Genomic DNA, 21,448 nt, shown 5'->3' on the forward strand with positions numbered 1-21,448 from the left:
CAGAATATCAGAGACGGGTTACAATGGAGTCTCCTTCTCAGGTATTTTTTGCTTGTTTTTCTTTGTTGCAGAAGGACTCCCTTAGGAGAGAGACATATATTTAAAAGGTATTAATAAAATATATTTCTTTATTATTATTTATCATTATTATTAAGTTATAACAAAGAAGTCTGCTATATCATTACATTGAATCAGCCAGAGAGGAAAAATTCCAGGCTCAATTATATTTAAAAAATATTTATCAGATGCCTATTGTATGCAGGTATTCAGAAATGTTTTCTCTCCTCTAACAAGCCAGTAATAATTGCTGAATGGTTAATCAGGTTTCTATTTGTAGAATGATTAGGAGTGAAGGGAAAGAAGGGGGAGGTCTCCTGTTACAGATGAAGGTACAGTACATAGAGTGTCTGACCTGAAATCAAGAAGATCTATCTTTCTGAGTTCAAATTTGGCCTCAGGCACTTACTAGCTGTGTGACCTTGGGCTAATCACTTTACCCTGTTTGCCTCAGTTTCCTCCTCTGTAAAATGAGCTAGAGAAGAAAATCACTCTTTCATATTTGCCAAGAAAACTCCCATAGAGTCAGACATGACTAAAAAACAAGTGAATAACAACATTTAAAGTTGAAAGGAATCATACTGATCCTCTAACTCCAATGCCTCCTCATTTTACAGATGGCAAAGTTGAGGTAAAGGATCTTATTTGACATTATGTCTGACAGAAGACTTGGCTTCAAATCCTGCCTTTTGTTTGATCCCGGGCATATCATTCTCTGTATCTCAGTTTCATAACTAAGACGTTCTGCAAACTCTTGTGTAAATTATTGTCATTATTCAATTACAAAGTGTCAGACTCTGCAGTCTGGGAAGTTTGTTATTGTTTTTTGTTAAAGTTAGCATCTTAGTTTTATATCAGTGACACAGCCTGTGATTTCAACAACGCCTCTATAATTCAAAATCATAGAATTGCCTGGAGCTTTCTTTGGACCTCAATTTCCTCATCTGAGGAATGGGGAAGAGAAGGATGACCTTTGAGATTCTCCAGTGGGCAGCAAAGATGCTCTGGACTAGCCAGCAAGAGAACTGGCTTCTGATCCTGGCTCTGCTACTTTGGGGCTTTCTGACCACGGGAAAAAATCACATCTGCACTGAGGATTTGTCATCTGCACAATTCAGGCTTCAGAGATGTCGCCACCAACTCTTAACACGCTCTGATCCCCTAGGGGAATGCTGTGACATGCTGAAGTTCCCATCTATTTGGCTGCTGCAGGCTGTCAAACTCCCCCAGTCCACATAGAGAGAGAGATCTATTCTGTGATTATCTCCCCAAGGTGATTTTCATCTTGGTGTTTCAAAGAGATCTGAATTGAGCAAAGACATAAAATGTTGATATCTGTGAGGTGATAAAAGCTCACTGGGGAGATAGGTCTCACCCTTTCGAATTCAGATTTTCCCACAAGCCTCTGCTCAGAGGCCACTAAGGCCCCCTATCAACCTCCCAGGTATTAAGATTCTCCCTCACTAATATTTCATTATATTTATTCATCTTTGGTCTTTCTAGCCTCAGAAGAGTGACATGGAAATGTCTGGGCGCAATTATGGAAAGGTTCAGGGACTGAGGAACTTTTGGCAAAGGGCCATTTAGCTTGCCCCATCCGAGTGACATTTACTCAGCACTTACTAGGTGTCGGCCTCTGAGTCAGGGACGAAGGAGCGTAAAGGATTCTTCTGGGTCTCAAAAGAGCTGGTGGAAACATGACATATAAAAGGGGGGGCAGCCAGCGCTGCTATACTGGGGCTTATTAATTAGATACCAACTATGCAATATCCAGGCAAACCAAAACAAAGGTTCGGAGGCCAACAAGCCAGGGAGGAAACTTTGGCCGCAGTCCTGGCAGCCTCGCAAGGGTGCATCTGCCGCCGTCTGGCTCCCAGAGCTGGGAGATGCTGTTAAGGTGCGTCTGCCCCAGGATCCCTCCCTGAGCCTGAAGAAGCATCCTGAGCTCTGCCCGATGATGCCCACGCCACCTGTGGTGTGGGGCTTACTTCACTTCCCAAAGAGAGCAAAGGCCCGCGGGCTGCTCCCTCCAGCCCCTTCCCCAGGGGATGCCTGAGCTTTACACAGGACTCCTACCTCCTTCCCTCCTCTCCTTCCTATCGGGGACAGCCCCTGCTCAGGTACTCCCAGGCTCCCACAGCGGCGCCAGGCTAAGTTCCTTTACCCGTCTGGAACCTCGATTTCCTCATCTGCAGAATGGGGGAGAGGAGGAGGACTCCTGAGCTCCCCTTCCGGCTCTAGTTCTACCATGCTGCAACCCCGATGATTCAAAGGCGGGCTGCCAGTTTGATCATAGCAGGCAATGGGCCCCCCAGCGGCAGAGGGTTAAAGGAAAGGTGGGGTGGGGTGAGCGGCCGGCGCGCTCCCGGCCAGGAAGCCGGCTCGCGGGGTTCACTGTCCTTGCCCCGCGGTGCCCGGAGCCCCCGGAGCCCGAAGTCAGAGCCCCCGGGCCGGGCAGCCGGGTCCGGCGGGCACGAGCGGCCCCGACGTCAGCGCGTCTCCCTTCCCGCCAGCTCACGGACGAGCCGGAGCTGTCCAGGCCCCGGTCCGGCCGCCCCGGCCGCTCTCCGTCCGCCTCCTCAGGGCGCCGGGCGCCCGGGCGCGCGGGCGGGAGGCTCCCACCCGCCCAGCCAATCGGCCCCAGGGCGCCAAGGCGGGCTCCCCAGCCCGGGTCTGCCTGCCCACGGGTCGGTCCGCCAACACCCCTGGGGCCAGCGCCCGGGAAGAAGGAGGAAGGAGGCCCCCGGCCCTACCCACCTGGAGGATCTGGTTCCTGATGAGCTGGGGCACCACGAAGATCATAACACCGCCCAGGACCGTGCAGAGCAGCCCCGTCAGCCCCACGGCCGCGATGGTCTTGCACCCTCCGAGCTTCCCGGCCATGGCACCTGGGGCCCCCGAGCTCGCTCAGGGGCGCAGCGCACAGCAGGGCGCCGAGCGGCGGAAGGTGGGCACGGCGGCGGGCACGGCGAGCTGGATCCGGACCCCACACTGCGGGGCAAGGAGAAGCGGCAGCGGGCCGTGGCCGTTTTATGTGCCATCGCCTGCGCCCCGAGGGACCGCCCCCTCGCCTGCTTTTACTTCGCAACGCGGGCGGCTCAGGATTCCCTTACTGGCCGGAGCGGGGCGGAGCCGGGCGGGGGGCGGGTCTCCCGCCGAGCCCGCCCGCCCCCACGCACCTTCGGGGCGCCGCGAGCCCGGCGGGGTCCCCGCGGCCCCCGGGCTCCGCTCTGCCCCTCCGATAGCCCTCCCGAGGCCAGGAACAGGCCGGGAAGCTGGGGGCGCCCGGCTTCTCCGTGTGGCCCGGGGGAGCGGCAGGGACATGTCCTCCCCCACGTGGCCCCTCGCCCTCCACAGTGGACAAAGAGGATCACGGGGCCATCGATTGCCAACTAGCGGGGACCCTGAGGTCATCCCCGGAGCTGAACACGTGTTTGTCTACGCGCACAGTGTGTCTGGAAATGATAAAATAATAAAAATAACAACACCCGGGTTCAAACCCAGCTCAGATACTTAAGAACTAGCAGGCTCTAACAAGGCGCTCCTTCTCTCTACTCCTCCTTCCCACCGGGATGCAGTTGTGCCCCTAAGTCCCTCTCACCCCCCGGATGAAGGCTTCCAAGACTAGCCCTCCAGCCTTGAGCAGTGGAGCCTCGGCTGTCTCCTCTATAAAGTGAGAGGCTGACTTCTGCTTCTACATCTTCTTGTTCCAAGGTCTCCGAGGCTCCCATAGGGACTGGCTTACTCCTCCTCCAGTTCATTTTACACATGAGGAAACTGAGGCAAATAGGGGAGAGACTTACTCAGGGGTCACCCAACCCACCAGGGTCTGGGATCCGCTATCCGCTTTGCCCCTAGCTGCCTCCCCTCTGAATGTATGTCCCTAATAATTCTGACAGCTATGAAAGCTGGATGCCATGACTTCTAGAGGCGCTGTATCACTTTGGCCAGGTCACTTAACCTGTGTCTATCTCAGTTTCCTTTGTTGTGAAAGGAAGGAGTTGGATCTGTAACTCCTAAAGCCCTTTCCAGGTCTATGTCTATGAGTCCAGCTACCTCACACACACACAAGGTTTTCCACGATCAGTTATGTAACGTAGGACATCAGTCCTCAGCGCAGAGGCTGTTGGGAGAACCCCAAGGAGATGTCAAACACTACAGAAATGGTGGCTCTGACCATCTCCTCTGGTCATCTTCCCAAAGCTCCCAGGAGGAGGCAGGGGTCACATTATAGAGAGAAAATTGAGGCACGGAAAGGGAAGTTATTTATTTAAGGTTACAAGGGAAGCTGAGGACAATGACCCAGGTCTCTCCCTAAGTCCACTCTGGTTTATTCAGGCTCACCCAGGGTTGATGAACGTTTGGGGTTTTGGGGGATTTGGTTATTTTATTTTATTTTTTTGGTGTGTGCAAGTTTTGTTATGTTGTTTTATTTGGGTCCTAATTGGGGAAGAGGCCAAAAACGAGACCGATTTCTGCCACCCCCACCCATAATCTGAGGAAGTGCATGCTGCTTTCCTGCCATGGGTTGGAGGTGACAGCCTTGGGATTAAGATTGCTAAAGGAAGGGGACTGCCAGAGAAGACCTTGGGCAAATGAAAATGAAGTAGGCCCTCTAGTGGTGTAAACTAAGGGGAGGGAGGTGTTGCTTTAGATTGAGAGATCTAGTCTTGGTCCTGCCAACTGGCTGGGTAGTCTAAGGGTTAGCCACCCACCCCTACTCCTTGTACTTCCTTTTCCTGACCCTCATTTGCCAAATGCATTGCCTCACTCATCACTGTAGCATGGCTTGGGGAATGATTTCAATCCTTCCAAAAGGAAGCATACTGAAAGCCCCAAAGGGGATGTTTTTCTTTCTCTCTGGGCAAGTCACTTAATCCCAATTGCCTCAACAAAAAAGAAAGAAGAAAGGAAGAAGAAGAAAGGAACAAGAAAGAATATGGAGGAGGAGGAGGAGGAGGAGAGGAAGAGGAAGAGGAGGAAGAAGAGGAGGAGAAGGAGGAGGAGGAGGAAGAGGAGGAGGAGGAGGAGGAGGAGGAGGAGGAGAAGGAGGAGGAGGAGGAGGAGGAGGAGGAGGAGGAGGAGGAGGAGGAGGAAAAGTAGTTAGCTATATGGTCTCTTAGGATAATGACTCACACTTATAGTAGAAAATAGAACTCATGGCAATTGGGTCTTCCTTAATACTACCTCATTGGCACGTGTTTTAGAGGGGTTACCATTACCTGTACATGTTTCATTCAGATCTCCCTTCCATGGTTGTCTGGGTCTTAATTTCTAATAAAGTTTCTCAGAGATCCAGGTATTATTTTGTTCACTCAAGAAAGTAGAACTGAGCTAAGGGAGGGAGTGGGGGGAAGGAGGGGAAAATTTGGAACAAAAGGTTTTGCAAGTGTCAATATTGGAAAAATTACCCATGCATATGCTTTGTAAATAAAAAACTTTAATTAAAAAAAAAAGAAAAAACAAAGAAAGAAAGTAGGGCTGAATACCAGGTCCAAATTGTTGTGCAACTGTGTATTTGTCCTTTAAAAGAGGAAAAAGAAAAAAACAAAACAAAACACAAAGGATTTTTGATAGATGGGTCAACCAGTCTCCTCTGAAAGGAATTGGGTTTTTACATCCAGGACAATAACCTGATGAGAGGGGGGGAAATACTTTTACATTTAAAGGAAAGAGGATGAAGAAAATTAGGAGGGAAAGTAGACATAAAAAAAGAAGACAGAATGGAAGAGATAATTAAGAAAAAATAAAAGGAAGCAAAGGGAGTGAAATAATAAAAATAGCTACTATCCACAGGACGCTTTAAGATTTGCAAAGCATATATTATCTAATTTGAATTTCATTTGAACAACCCCAGGAGGGAAATGCTGTTATTGTCCCCAGTTTACAGACAAAAATAATAATAGCTAACACTTATATAGCACCTACCGAGTGCCAAGACTGTGCCAAGTGCTTAGTAATTATTATCTCATTGGATCCTCACAAAGACTGTGGGAAGTTGATGTTATCAATGTCCCCATTTTACAGATGATGATAATAATTATAACATTTATATAGCACCTACTATGTGCCATGACTGTGCTAAGTGCTTTATAATTATTATCTCAGTGGATCCTCACAACTGTGGGAAGATGACACTACCATCCCCATTTTACAGATGATGATAATAATCATAATTAACATTTATATAGCACCTACTATGTGCAGTACTGTGCTACATACTTTATAATTATTATTTTATTGTATCATCACAACAACCCTGGGAGGGAGATACTGTCATTGTCCCTATTTTTCAGATAATGATAATAATAGCTAATGTTTATATAGCAACTATAGTGCTCCAGAACAATGCTAAACACTTTACAATTCTAATCTCTTCGGATACTCACAAGCCTAGGAGGTAAGTGTTATGATTATCCCCATTTTATAAATGAGAAAACAGAGACAAAGGTGAAATGATTTGTCCAGGGTCACATAGCTAGCTAGTGTCTGAAATGGAATTTCAGACTCAAAATCCAAGACTAGAAAATGAAGGAGAAAATATAATGGAGGAAATTAATAACAACAATAATTGGAATTTGTGAAGAGGCAAGGAGTCCTAGGAAGTGTGGAAGGAGTATTAGATTTGGAGTCAAAGGCCTTGGGTTCAAGTCAGACATCTGCCACTTACTATCTATAATAGTTGACTAGATAACAACCTCTCTTGGGACACTGCTTAAAATTATAATGATCCTGAGAGGTGCCCTGGGATACTGAGATAAAGTATACTTTAGGGGATTCAAAGCCCTTCATAGATATCCTCAAAAAAAAATCAATAAATAAAACCAAATTCTGAAGAGGCTGTTCAAGGGAGGGAGGAAAGAGAAGTTTGGGGGAAGATTTCACCTTTTTTTACCTAATAAAGAAGAGTTCAACATTTTCATTGCAATAAGTGTATATGTCAACATTATTCCAGTGAGAAAGTCTCTAAAGAAATTCTTTGTGAAGAGATGGGTCTTTATTTTCCTTTTTAAAATCACCTTGTTTTATGCCCCAAAAGTTATCAAACTGTGTATACCCTTTGAACCATCAGTCTCTACTGGGCCTGTATCCCAAAGATATTTTAAAGGAGGGAAAAGGACCCACATGTGCAAAAATGTCTGTGGCAGCCCACTTTGTAGTAGTAAGAAACTGGAAACTGAGGGGATGCCCATTAGTTGGAGAATGGGTGAATAAGTGATGATATATGAATGTTATTTGTTCTGTAAGAAATGACCAGCAGGATGACTTCAAGAGGCCTAGAGAGACTTACATAAACTGATGCTGAGAGAAGTGAACACAACCAGGAGATCATTATACATGGCAACAATAAGATTATATGATGATTGGTTCTGACAGACGTGGCTCTCTTCAACAATGAGATGATTCAAACCAGTTCCACTTGTTCAGTGATGGAGAGCCATCTACACCCAGAGAGAGGGCTATGGGAACTGAGTGTGGAACACAACCTAGCATTCTCATTCTTTTTGTTGTTGTTTGCTGGCATTTTATTTTCTTCACCTTTTGTTTTTCCTGGTTTGATTTGACTTTTCTTGTACAGCAAGATAATTGTATAAATATGTATGCATATATTGAATTTAACATATATTTCTACCATGTTTAACAAATATTGGATTACTTGCCATCTAGGAGGAAGGGGCACAAGGTTTTGCAAGGGCTAATGTTGCAGAATTATCCATGCATGTGTTTTTTTGGGGAAAAAAAAAGCTTTCATTTTTAAAAATGGAAAAAATAAAATAAAATCATCTTGTTCCAAGATATCTCAGAAAAGGAAGAGGTAATGGATGAGAGGAAAAGAGAGGGGCAAAAAATGCATATCCCTAGTCAACATATCCTGTTTTAATGTACAAACATTGATGCAGAATTTGCAACCATTAAATTTGAAACCCGGTTAAAAGTTCAGGCTGTACTTAATTTGTCATTCATTTTGTTAGCTTGCATTACCATAGGTATTTGAAAATACAATGTCAAAAAGGAACTGGGTCTGTGGTTTCTTTAGTCTACAACACAAGTTCTCAAGCTTTTTGGTCTTAACAGCCTTGAAATTTGTCGAGGTCTACCCCAAAAACCTTGAAGAATCAAGATCTGTGTCTTAAAAGTGGGTAGGACCTGACTAGATTTGTGGGTGTGAAAAGCAAAAGCATTTCTGACTCCAAATCCAGCATTTTTTTGTCCACTTTGGGTGAGGAAATCACTATTAAACTCTCAGCTTTGAGAGTTTATCCTATAAGCCTTCATTTCTTCATCAGTAAAACGGAGCTAATACACTGGGTTGTTGTGACAAGTCTTATAAACTTCAAACTTCAACTTTTTTCAAAGCTGTGCCCTATCCCTAAAACATCCCTTATTATATTCTTTCAGGACTGTAGCTAAAACATGACTCAGGAAAAGACAGGGTCTCTCCAGAAGTCACTAGGCCTGTCAGTGTACAGAAAGGATGTTCCCCCCAGTGCAAAATCAGATGCCCAAAACTGATACTGATAATCTCATTCAGTGCCCACTGCAGAGGATCAGATATTTGAAACCTGCTAAATGGCAGCCCAAGATCCTTCTGCTACTTACAGCTCTCATTCTGAGTAACTGCAATAAATGGTGGGAAGTTAGAGACAAATTTAGGTGTTGATATCAAAAGAAATATGTTAATAATTAGAGCTACCCAAGGTGAAATGATCCACTTGGGAGATCTCAAGTTCTCTTTCTCCAAGACTTAAGCAAAGGTTGGATGACAGCTTGTCTGGTATAATCAAGACATTTTTAGATATAGATTGCACTAGAAAACTCCAAAAATTTCCTTCCCTCTAAAATTCTGAGGTTCTGTGTCTTTCTAGAGACCTCTGGGAAAACCCCTACTGAGGCTATGTCTCAAAGGGATTACTGACGGCAAGAAAAGACATATACTAAAATGTTCATTCATTGAATATTGTGATAACCAAAAACTGAACCAATGGCAGAAAGGAATGGAATCTTACTGGACTATGAATGAGAAATATAAAGACTTCATAGAGGCATGAAAGCCTTATGGGATGTGACACCCAAAGACCAAAATGGCAGCAATATGGAGAGCAAATCCATATTAATACCATACTGCTAAAGTTAAGAGAAGCATTGTCACTTTTATGTTAAAAATGACTATTTTCTAAAGAAATATACTTTGTAAATGCACTTATTTGAGAAGGATATGTTTTATTAAATGTCAATAATTTTTTAACTAAAATTTTTGCTATAATGTTTTATCCATTAAAAAAAAACAACAACAAAAAAAAAACCCTATTGAGAGTCCAGAGGAAACAGCCATAAGGAAATTGACCTCAAGAGCAAGTCTTTGATCTAATACAAGATAAGCCAGGAAGCCCAAAAGCAACTGATAAAGGATGGGGTTGGACAGCAGGAAAGGCAGGAGCCCTAATAAAAAAATTAAAAAATTAAAAAAAAAAAAACCATGAGTGAGAGAAAACCAGGACTCCAGGAAAGTTTATAAACAAGATTTTCAGTTTACACATCTTGCCAGCTTTGAGGCAACATAAGTACAGTTCAAAGAGAGTTTACTCTGAAGTCAGGTTTCAATCCTCTTCTTTATCTTCCAAAATTCACCTACTTAGGACCCCAAACAAGTTGACCTTCTGTATTTCTTCATCAATAAAATGAAAGCGTTGGGATTATGTTTTCTCCAAGGTGTCTTCCATCTGTAGCTCTAAAACATTTAGTCAACAATCAATAATAATTATTAGATATTTTGCTAGGCATAGTATACAAAGACAAAAGTGGAAGTCCCTGCCAAAGGATATACATAGATAAATATAAAATAAAGCCAAAGGTATTTGAAAGTGGGAGGAAAAATCAAGAAAAACTTTATGTATAAAGAGATGCTTGAGACTTGAAAAAAGTGAGAAATTTTAGACAGAAAGAAAGGTCTATTCATGAAAAGTCACTTAGCTGGAATACAGAAGCAGGCAATACTAGTGAAAGACATCATTATTGCCTATTAAGCTCCTATATACTTGATTAACCCTCTCCCCCTAATGCCCACCTTGTGCTAGATGGCAAACAAACACTTATAGAAAGATTTTGATGGTTGATAGCCACTGGGGTCAAACTCAAAAACAAATGAAGGTCATTTAACTATAACCAATGCTGGGGCCACACATTAAATTAGAAACCTCATAAAAGTGTTCTGTTTTCTCTTCTATTTTTATTTTGTTAAAAGTTTCCGAGTCACATTTTAATCTGATTTAGGTAGCACTCCGTGCAATAGAACTGGGGCCTGACAGAGCCCCAGCCTGTTGTGGAGGTGCTATGAGTTCCCAGTCACCAATTTGGAAAATTGATTACCTATTTGTGGCTGATTTGGGGTTCCTAATCTAGTATGGGTTGGGTTCATTTCTAAATTCCTGTAAACTCAAGTAAACCCCTTCCTTGCTCTTCACCCCTTTTCTCATTAATTGAAGGTGTTGGACTGGATGGGTTTCCAAGGGTCCTTCTAACTCTGAAATCCTGTGATGCTTCTGATACTTTTGAAGGTCTGCACTTTTGCAGACCTGAATCACAAAATCCAGAGAGCTGTCTCCAAACAAGCTATTTCCCTACAAGGGAAATACTTCATATTTTAATATTTACTGTTGAATTCTGCCAGCTGGTGAGGAATTTATGAGGCAGAGGCTTACACAATGAATCATTCAAACCCCCTCTCCTTCCATGCCCCCAGAAGACTTGTGGAATACCAAAGCTGCCAACTTTGGTGAATGGGTAGCCTCTCCTCCAAGAAAAACCTCAAAGACTGCTGTGGTCATATTCCTACAACTACTGAAGAACAAGTGAATAGAGCCTTTCTGCCTTCACTCCATAAATACTGATACTTGCTACATCTTTTACTCTGGACTGGAAAAGGAGAGCTTAAACATAACCTTATAGTATCAGCAGGAGCCTCTACCGTATTGTATTATAAGCCTCTCGTCTTGCATATTATGTCTGTTATGTTTTCCCAGGTTAGTTATTAGTCCATTGAGATATTTCACATTCTCAATTTTTCATTCTTTTGATTATTTTATTATTTCTCTATGTCTTATGAAGTCATTAGTTTCACCTTGCCCAATTTTATTTTTTTGCTGAGGCAATTGGGGTTGACTTGCCCAGGGTCACACAAACAGGTGGTAAGTGTCTGAGTTCATATTTGAATTCAGGTCCTCTTGACTCTCAGGGCTGGTGCACTATCCACTATGTCATCTAGCTATCCCCAATTCTAATTTTTAAGGAGTTATTTTCTTCAAGAGATTTTTGGATCTTTTTTCTGAATTGGTTGACTTTCTTTTTCTAATTTTCTTGCATTACTCTTATTTTTTTTTCCTAATTTTCTCTTCTACCTCTCCTTCAAGTGATCACTGGTCCTCTCCATCCTGAAACAGTGAAAAGGGCCGTGCCCTGCTGCAACCACATTTACCTGCATGTGCTCAGTTCTCCTCCAGAAACCCAGCCATGGACCACCTGGGTCCTGCTTCAACAGGTTGTTTTTTTTGTTATTGTTGTTCTTTTTGTGTTTTTTTTTTTCCCAATCAGCTGCAACTTCCCTGTCTGTGGGGTAAAATACTGCAAACTGCCAAGACACAGCTGCCCCCAACACTTGCTATTGGATGATATAGCAGTACATATGCTTCCCTCTGGCTACCACCCTGGTAAGTTAGATCTTTCCCAATGTCTTGCCAGTTGCCTTCCTTGGCCGCCGTTATCCCCAACAATTTGAGGCATTATATTAAGTTATTTGGAGGGATATTTGGGAGAGGCAAGTAATTTCTTGCCTTTTGCTACCATCTTCCCACAATCCTATAAATCGGGGATTTTTCATCTGGTATCCAGAGACCCACTGAAATATTTCAGGAGGTCCATAAACCTTTTATTTCTTTTCACTAATCACTAAGAATTTGATATCTTCTGCAATTATTTTTAAAATGTGATTCTAAAAAGGGATCTGACACAAAAAAGTTAAACACCCTTAGACCAGATGATCTCTGAAGTGTCTCTTTCTAAATCTGATCTGCACCTGCAAGAGATTGATAGCTATAATCTAGATGCAACAAAGGACTTTGTTTTGGAATCAGGAGACTTGGTTTTAAATATCAACATTGTCACAAGTCACATCAATTCTGGACCTCAAAAAATTTAGTAATCCATAAAATGGAAGGGAGGGATGGACAGGATGTTCTCTAAGCTCCTTTCCATTTCTAAATTATCTAAATCTAGACACTATCAATGGCAATTCTTCAGCATAAGAGAATAACAATCACTTCACAGCTTAATGGCCTTTAGCCTAAATTAATTTACTAAATACGCCACCTACTCTATATATATATATATATATATATATATATAATTTTTTTTTTTCCAGGAGTTTGTTGAGGCCAGGTTAGAAAACAACTAAATTCTCATTTTTGGCTATGGAGGCAAGATACAGCCACAATCAGCTATCAAACAACATGACAATTCTATTATGTAGCTGGGCACTGAAGTTGGTACTGTTGGGTTTGATGATGAGTCATAAGAACCCTCTTCCCTTTACTCATTCAAGCCCCTTGCTCTTTAAACTCCCCTATTGTAGAGCAGTCCCTAAAGTCCTCAGCTGTCAATATTGCAATACGGCCTACCCAAAAGTTGGATGAAATGACACTTTGTGGACATACGGCTACATCAGAATAGAAATATGCACACCAGCTAATGAAAGTTGCCTTCATTGATTTAATTGAATTTGAGAGTGATTTTCCAGGGGTTCCACTTTCATAGAACTTAAACATGATTTTTGAACTAGAAAATTTCCAATGTACAGAGTTTAAGAAACAAGCTAGTACAGAAATTGATAAGGGAAAAAAGGGTTCCTTACAGTCTAGTCCTCCCTACTTGTCATCACAAGTTTTCAAAGAAATGATCAGAAGTTATCAGGGACCATTCAGATTGGCTTTTACCTGTTCCAAAAAATTAGACACAAAAGTTCTAAAACAATAACAAAAATAGGCTAGAAGGCTATCTTCCCTCCACCCCCAGTGAATCTTTTGCCTAGTGACTATGATTAATAGAACAGTACAATCTTCAAACATCTATATTAAGTGCAATGGAGAGGTACTTAATTAAGTGGGCTGCGGCAAGACCAACGATGACTCCTCCATGATATCAAGTAAGAGTATGATCATTAAAAAAGGGAGAGCTGGTCATTTATGAGAATCAAAAATAATGAGTGGGTAGACAAAACACTACTCTCCTATTCAATGTTTGGGACTTTTTGGTTTGTTTTGTTTTGCTGAGGCAATTGGAGTTAAGTGCCTTGCTCAGGGTCACACAGCTAGAAGTGTTAAGTGTCTTGAGATGAGATTTGAACTCTGGTCCTCCTGACTTCAGGGTTGGTGCTCTATTCACTGCGTCATCTAGCTGCCCCATATTCAATAAATGTTAATAAATAAATAAATAAAGTCTACAGAAAATTTCTAGGGCAAAAACTAAGCAGCATGTAAATATCTTATAATCAGCATAAGTGAAAAGAATACCCACATTGGTGATATCAGGGGTCTCTGATGCAGTAAGACTGGAATTTTTGCCTGTACATGTGTCTAAGTTTTGGGGAAAAAGGAACTGAGATTAGGTACTGATGAAAAAAATATATATTTAGAGGATATATGAGAGTCAATTCAGAAGTAAATGAGAAATCAAATTTCATTAATATACAATCTAAGTATTTACATACCAGTTTCATATATTCTTCTCAATGAAAACTAATATTCAAAGTTTGAAGCTAATTTTATAGTAGTACAGGAAAAAAAAAAACCTCCTGTCAATAACTCTTGGGAACAAGTCCAAACATTTTATGCTAACTGTTTTGGATAGAAGTCCAAAGTGCATTCTCACTTTTGCCCAAGCAAAATCAATGCAAGGGAAATGACTGTGGGAAAAGAAGTTTTTCTAGCCAAATTTCTCTTATAAAAATGCAATATCCAAGATATCTAGGGAATCAATTCAAATACAGAAAAACAAAATCCTAACAGAAAAAAAAAATGATCAAATATTATGAACAGGCAGTTCTTAAAGGAAGAAAATGAAATTAAGGTTGGCCACATGGGAAAAATTTTTTCCAAATCACTAATAATGAGCAATGCAAATTAGAGCAATTGTGAGGCTCTATCTTTCTACCTATGAGATTGGCAAAGATGACAACTGTTGAATGAGCTGTGGGAAGACACTGATTCATTCTAGTTCCTGTCCTATGCAGAGATTGCAAGCCATGATAAAAGCTATGAATTGGTTCAGCCATTCTGAAAAGCAATTTGAAACTATGATCTCAAATTCATTAAACCATGCATATCCTTTGATCCAATTTATACTGTTGGGTTTATATCCCAAAGACATAAAAAGATACTGAATCCATCCATACAAAAATATTAATAATCTTTTTTGTTCTTTCAAAGAAATGGAAACTAAGAAAGTACTCATCAAAATGAGGAAATGGCTAAATAAATTATAGAAAATGAATGTAACAGGTAGCTGTGACAAGAAACAGTGAATGCAATAGGTCAGAAAAATCTGGGAGTATTTGAATAAACTAATGCAAAGTGTATAGCACCTATCTTACACAACTACATTAATGTAAATGAAAACACAAAAAGGCAATCAATTGCAACGACCATAGTTTATCCCAAAGATATATACTTCCCTCTTTTCAATAAATTGTATATGCTATCATTCAAAGGAATTCTGTCAGTTTTCCAGAATTTTTTTTTTTTTTTTGGTTAGGGAGTAGAGTTAATATTTAGAAAATAACTGGTTTAAAAATAATTAAAATATTAGTGTTATACTATTATAATTGTAATACCTACCTTCAAGAGCTATTGAAATGTCCAATTTTTCACTACACAAAATAATCCTAATAAGATGTACTTACAAGTTCTTGGCTCTTGTTTTCCCTGTTTTTGTCTAGCCTCCTTACCAAGCTGGCATCTAACACTTCTGGACACTATCAGTTTGCCTATATCCACAAGCCCTTTTCCTCCTTTCTAATATTCTTCTACAGGCTGCAAAACCAGACTACCAAGCTTGATCTTGGAAAAGAGATAAAAAAAAAAAAAAAAAAAAAAAAAAAGCATCTGTCACCATTTGCTATTGACATTGTTAAATATGGGTATGGAATATTGCAAATAAGCTAAAAGATCGAAGATTATTAAACTATATAATATAGTACAAAAGCACTATACATCACTGTGCCCTTTCCATTACAGATACTTTATTTCTCAGTTTTAATTTAATTTCTCAGTTGCAAAAAAACTGAATCTACATTTTAATCTACATTTTCTATAAACAATTTGAAAAATAACTTCAGGAATAAAAAATCCATTTCAACTTAAAAGTCTCATTTAGTCTATGAATTTAACAAATTTTTAAAGTTTTCTAAAACAATAATAATTTTTTAAAGATTCAAAATTTTCATTACATACAACAGCTCTTTAGAACAATTAAAAAAACCTTTATCAGCTGATAATGATACTGCTCTCTTCTGGCTAACTTGCCATCCATCTCCTGTAACCAAGGCCTGGATATATATCCCTCCTTTCCCCCTAACCTCTGCTCTGGACCCCAGTTTCTCTGGTCTGATCAACCAGTCCCTATGAAGACTCCCAAATCTACCTGAGTAACAACAGACTTGCCTATTGAATTTGTTCTTAATACCAACCTTAATCAGAACTGAAACTCATCATCTCCCAAACCTGCCTTCTTCCTATGTCCCTAATTTGTTGAAATCATCTCCATCTGGGCCAGTTACCCAAGTGACACTGCTTCCTCACTACTCCCCATTATAACTAACACAACTGAGATGTCGATCCTATCTCTACATCTCTGAAACTTAACTGCCTATCTCTATATATGTGTAACCTCCATGCTCAGTGTGTTAGTCTAAATGTTCACTTTTCCTTGATTTTTTCCTTGATTTCTTTACAGAAATGCCAAAATAATCTTCGAAAGTGGGACTCTGTCATTCCATTACTCACAATGTATCACTGGCCCTCTGTTGCTTCTAAGATTTAACTATAATTAGTGAAGAACATTTTAGGCTCCCCAATAAACTTTCCCCACCTACGTTTCACACTATTCCACTCTTCATCTAATTCTACATTTCTACCAAAAATGTACCACCTAGTTTCAAACCCTGGTTCTGCAACTCTCTTAATTGTGAGATCCTGGGCAAGTCACTTCTCTTGGCTTGTTTTCTCTGATGAGGTGATTCAATTCATTTCTGTCAAAGTTACAGACCCAATCTAAGATCCAATGGTTTTAAGCCAAAATTAAAGAAAAAAATATAAGGCAAAATATTAGCTTCATTCTTTTGTATTTCAAACCTTGCTTATTAATCAAAGGTTACCTTTTCTATCTCTTTATGCTTTTTAAAATCACTAGCTATTATACTGGGTAGAGCACTGTACCTAGAGGAAAAGTTCAAATCCAACCTCAGACCCTTACTAGCTGTGATCCTAGGCAAGTTACTGATTTAACTGCCTTCTGCCTCAGTTTACTCATCTATAAAATGAGGATAATAGCATCTCTCCCCTAAGGTTGTGAAGATCAAAGGAAATAATATTTGTAAAGTGCTTAGTAGGTAACAGAGTGCTTAATAAATACTTGGTTTCTTCCTTCTTTTCCTATTAATACCCAACTGAAGAGAACCCCGTAATCTATAGCCCTTGTTCAACACTTAACTGAGGGGCAGGTAGATGGTGAAGTAGAAAGAGCGCCAGCCCTGAAGTCAGGAGAGCCTGAGTTCAAATCTGATCTCAGACATTTAACACTTCCTGGCTGTGTGACCCTGGGCAAGTCACTTAGCCCCAATTGCCTCAGTAAAAACAAAAAATAAAATTAAAAAACCCTAATTGTTACAGCTTATTAAAAAGGAAAATATCAACATCATTATTTCAGAGGTTTTTTCAATCAGGGCCAAACTAAAACAATTTTTTTTTTTTAAATATCCCAAAACACTCATTCTTCATATATAAAATTAACCTTATACCATCAATTCAATTCTCTCTGAAAAAAAAAAAAAAAAAATTTCCAGGATGGTGGTGTATCAGTGACCTGCTCCCCCTAGGGAAACATGGCATTCACTTCAGAGCATTAGACAGGGATAAAAGATAAAGCCCATATCCAAAGAGCTCATCTTAAGGTCATGTATCTGACTTATAAGGGATCTTAAGAAATGGCTTTGTCCAATTCTGATTTTACATGAAGAAATAGACATGTCGAGGTAAAATAAATTGTTTAAGACAACATTAAGCTGTATGTCAACTACAAATTCAATGTTTTCCCCTCTATAGAACTCCCCCCCCTCCCCACCAAAAAAAAAACAAAAAAACGTGCTCCAAATTAGATATCCTACCTCAATCTATCAGCCTCTCCTCAGCTAATATGAAAGATTACCTTGCTGGAGTACAGAACTTTGATTCAAAGAATGGGCTATCCATGAAATGAGGCACCATAAATGAGGCACCATAAATGAGGCATCATTTGTCCCTTAATCTCTAAGGATTATATAGAATTTAATCACCAGCTACAAGTTCAGACAATAAACCAATTATAAAAATGCCAAGCAAGTTAGCTACATTATAGAGGATCACTGTAGAGCAAGTAGCCACCCTTAAGGTTTTTCAGGACCAACTTTACCTTTCACTCTTCAGCTACAGTAGCTAATTATTAGCAATAACATCACAATACAAATTACAGGTGAAGCAATCAAACACAAACATTAGCCTCCCTCTATGAGGGCAAAGTACCAGAAAGAACCAGGGGAAAAAGTTGTTTTTCTTCCCTTTGAAATGTGATATAGAATGTTCCTGGGGTTGTTACATACGAGTATGAAGATTTAAAAGTTCCTTACAATCCAGTAACTTATGACTGAGTTTTGAAGGTAGAATTTACTTTGCCTCCTTTCAAAGAAGCATTAAAAAAAAAAAAAAAAAAAAAATTAGATTCCCATTTGCCCTTTTCTTTTTAAAAGAAACATGAAGAGAGTGAAATTTGGATTCTTTTTGGAGCAATTGCCCCTGTTGAGGCAATTTAGACAACTTCCATATGTTAATTTGACTTAAAAAAAAAAAAAAAAAAAAAAAAAAAAGGTATTTTGCTTCCAAAGACTCCACCTCCTAAACTCCCCTGAAAACAGCAACAGCAAATGACCCATGATCAAGAGTGATGAAGAGCCTGCAAAGGTCATCAGAGAAAGGGTTGTTCTTATCAAACCAAAGTCCAAACCCTGATTCACCTGAACCCTTTAGCACTACTACACACTGGGCAGCAGCCCTTCCCTCTATGGGAGTGTCAGTTTCCCAATAATCAGGGCTTGTTTGCCAATATTAGCCAAGCACAGAGGACAGACACAAAGCAACCTTAGGTTTTATGTAGGAAATGTCTCCTGGAGTTCACAGAGAAGCAATGAGGGATAGACTTAGAGCTGAAAGGTACTTGAGAAACCATCAAGGATAACCCCTTTCATTTTACAGATGAGGAAACTGAGGCTCAGGGATTAACTGATTTGCCCACAACCTTCCAGGGTAATATGTCAAGGTGGTACAATGGATAAAGTGCCAGTCCTGTGCTAAAATTTGACATTCATTTACTGTGATTAAGAAAGTCACAAACCTCTTTGCCTAAGTTACTTGGGTTTGTAAAATCTGTTTGGTAAACAGCATTTGCCTCTTAAGGTTGTTGTGAAGATTGAGATAATTGTACAATTAATAGATACCTGGCACATAGCAAGTGCTCTATAAACATTGGTTATTATTCTATTATATGACAAAAGGTTTGAACCCAGCTAATTTCATGTCATTCCAACAAGATTAACTCATCTAATCATTCAAAAATAATTGACAAGTAGCAGCATCTCACTTTTAAAACATAATTCAAATAGTAAGCAAAACTAGGTGAGATTTATACTTGTCTTCAATGCAAAGATGTAAACTTCGATTGGCTTTTAATGCATGATTGGACAGTGCCAGAAAAGCTGTCACATAGGACTTGCTTTCAGTTTTGCAGTGTCTCACTTATTAGTTGGGCCCTGGTAAGTATTCCATTTTACAAATTAACAAAGTGAGGCTAGGAGAGGTCAAGCTTTTGGCCAATGTCAAAAAACCAGACTCCAAGTCAATTTTTGTTTTAACTGTACAGTCTTCTGGGCCTAATTGTTTTAACCTAAAGGCTGACTTGTAAAACAAACTGCAAAGCCTACCTGCATTATGAAGTACTATGAGCTCTTAAAATTCCTATAAGTTATTACTCATAGGGAGAAAACACCATGCCCAAATAGAATCGTGGCCGTTTTTTGTTTTGGAAGATTTTTAAGATTGTGCGTTAAAAAATAGACATAATTTACCAAAAACCATTTGCTGATAGGAGTTAGACACCCAAAATATAAAACTAAGCCTGACAAAAACTTACAACTTAGCAGGCCAAAAAAAAAATTTTTTTTTTTTTTTTTTACTTAGGACAAGTTATGATAGGTGCTCAGCCAAATCTGATTACATTGTGATAGTGAATAAAGCAGCCCAATCCCAGATGCAGTAGTAACCCATGTGAACCTGAGTCACTTTAAGCCTTTTCAACTGCCAATTGTGAAAAAAAAATTTTTTGCACTACATAAGGCAAAGCAGAAAGCTAAACTTGTGTAAGTCAAAATCTCAAAAAGTTTTAAATATCTTTTCCCAATAGTGTTTTTATAGGGGGAAAAAAGCCCCTTTGTGTTTAATATGGGAAAGAATTTAGTTGGTCTTAAGGATTGTTTTTGTACACCAGAAAATTAGTTTTCAGTCAAGCATAAGAAACTTAAAAATGTCTCTACCTTGTGAAGAGCAAACATGTGTATTATAGCAGCTCCCTCTCCTGGCAGGCCTGCCAAATGGACAATTCTTGTTCAACCCCAGTTGGCTGGAGATACATCATTGAATTCCTAAGTACACATTATAACGTTAGTCTCATTAAGCTTAATCAAAATCAGAAATGCAACTGCAGACTTTAGTGGGATAAGCCACATATTCCTGCTAATTCCAATACAACAGAATTTTTTTAAAATCCCTTGAAACTTAAAAGCAGATTTTACTGCTCCCTGGCAGTCAGGAATGCAGAAGACTGGGTTCAATTTCTTAGATTTACTAAGATTCTTCCATACCTATAAAATAGCACATCTCCCAATTAAGAATACATGTGAACTATTTTCATTTTATAAAACCAAGGGCAAACGTTTGCAGAGGATTATTTTCCTAAACTTATTTCCCTAGATCATATAAATGATATTTAATGTTAAGTGCAAATACTTTGTAAACAAACTACCTTTGAAATGTTTCCTTCATTTCTAAACATGACCTAAAACATGCAATGATACTAAATGCCTATCAGGGAAGTATTGCCTTAGGATCAAGCTAGTGGCTATTGCCATTATTTCAGATAACCCCAAGGGGTTATACCGAAGGGCACTCAGAAAACAGCACTTTTTTCAACCCCATACTTGTCATACTTGAGACAACTTGCTTTGAGATTAAATGAGACCTTAAAAAATCGTATCCCAAGATTCAAATCTTGCTTCGTTTGTTTATACCCACTTTTAATACAACCACCGAATTTAATTTCACTCAATTCTATGCGTTAAACCACAAAAGTTTAAAATTTTTAGTCCCCAATCTGCTAGTTTTACCACCATTTGGGCAAGTAAAACTTGCATAAATTTCTCTTGTGGAGACATCCTACAGTACAAGAAACCTTTCACAACTAAAAAATTATGTACTTTCTATAAAAATCAATTCTTTAAAGTGGCTACTGGTCCCCAAATTTTTTCCAAAGGGCAGTAAAAATAGGGTCTACTCCCCTTGCTAAATTTTTTAGAATTCTCCCCACCAAAAAGCTTATAAACTAGCACTATAAGGGCTATGACTTGAGACCAAGGCATTTCAATTACTGGGGATTACTTTATACTCCAAAGCACACTAATAATGTATTCCTTTGTGTGTTGGTTCAAGAACACTTCCAGACCTACCTGGTTCACAGCCTGCTTCACCTTTCCAATGTTTTCTCCTCAGATTGTCTTCAATACCACTTAATCAGCTGAGCTATATTTCACCATTACCTTTCCTAAAAAACTTAGCTGTACCTGACCCCTTAAAATATTTAAGTTTTAGGTAAAAACTACTTTAAACTATTAATCTATGATTTAATCTGCTTGTTTTCCTGCACTTTGGTTTTTTTTACTTACCACTCTATAAAGTCAAACAAACCAATCTTCAGACTGATTATTTTATGTCCTTAAATACATTGCTATAACCGAAACACAATTTAAAAGACAGAACAACAAGCA

At 39.8% G+C, this 21,448-nt stretch overlaps 1 protein-coding gene across 3 annotated transcripts in view; it reads right to left on the reverse strand.

Annotated features, from left to right (window-relative positions):
* SCARB1 (scavenger receptor class B member 1) overlaps positions 1-3,130 on the reverse strand; it is a 94,931-nt gene extending 91,801 nt beyond the window's left edge. For all 3 annotated transcript variants that reach the window (XM_074285055.1, XM_074285011.1, XM_074285036.1), the window contains exon 1: positions 2,815-3,130. In XM_074285055.1, the coding sequence (XP_074141156.1) occupies positions 2,815-2,940 (126 nt within the window). In that variant the 5' untranslated portion in view covers positions 2,941-3,130. The remainder of the gene's footprint in view (positions 1-2,814) is intronic.
* Positions 3,131-21,448: the final 18,318 nt, after the last annotated feature.

The sequence above is a fragment of the Sminthopsis crassicaudata genome, chromosome 1, assembly GCF_048593235.1.
Source record: "Sminthopsis crassicaudata isolate SCR6 chromosome 1, ASM4859323v1, whole genome shotgun sequence".
Lineage (NCBI taxonomy): Eukaryota > Metazoa > Chordata > Mammalia > Dasyuromorphia > Dasyuridae > Sminthopsis > Sminthopsis crassicaudata.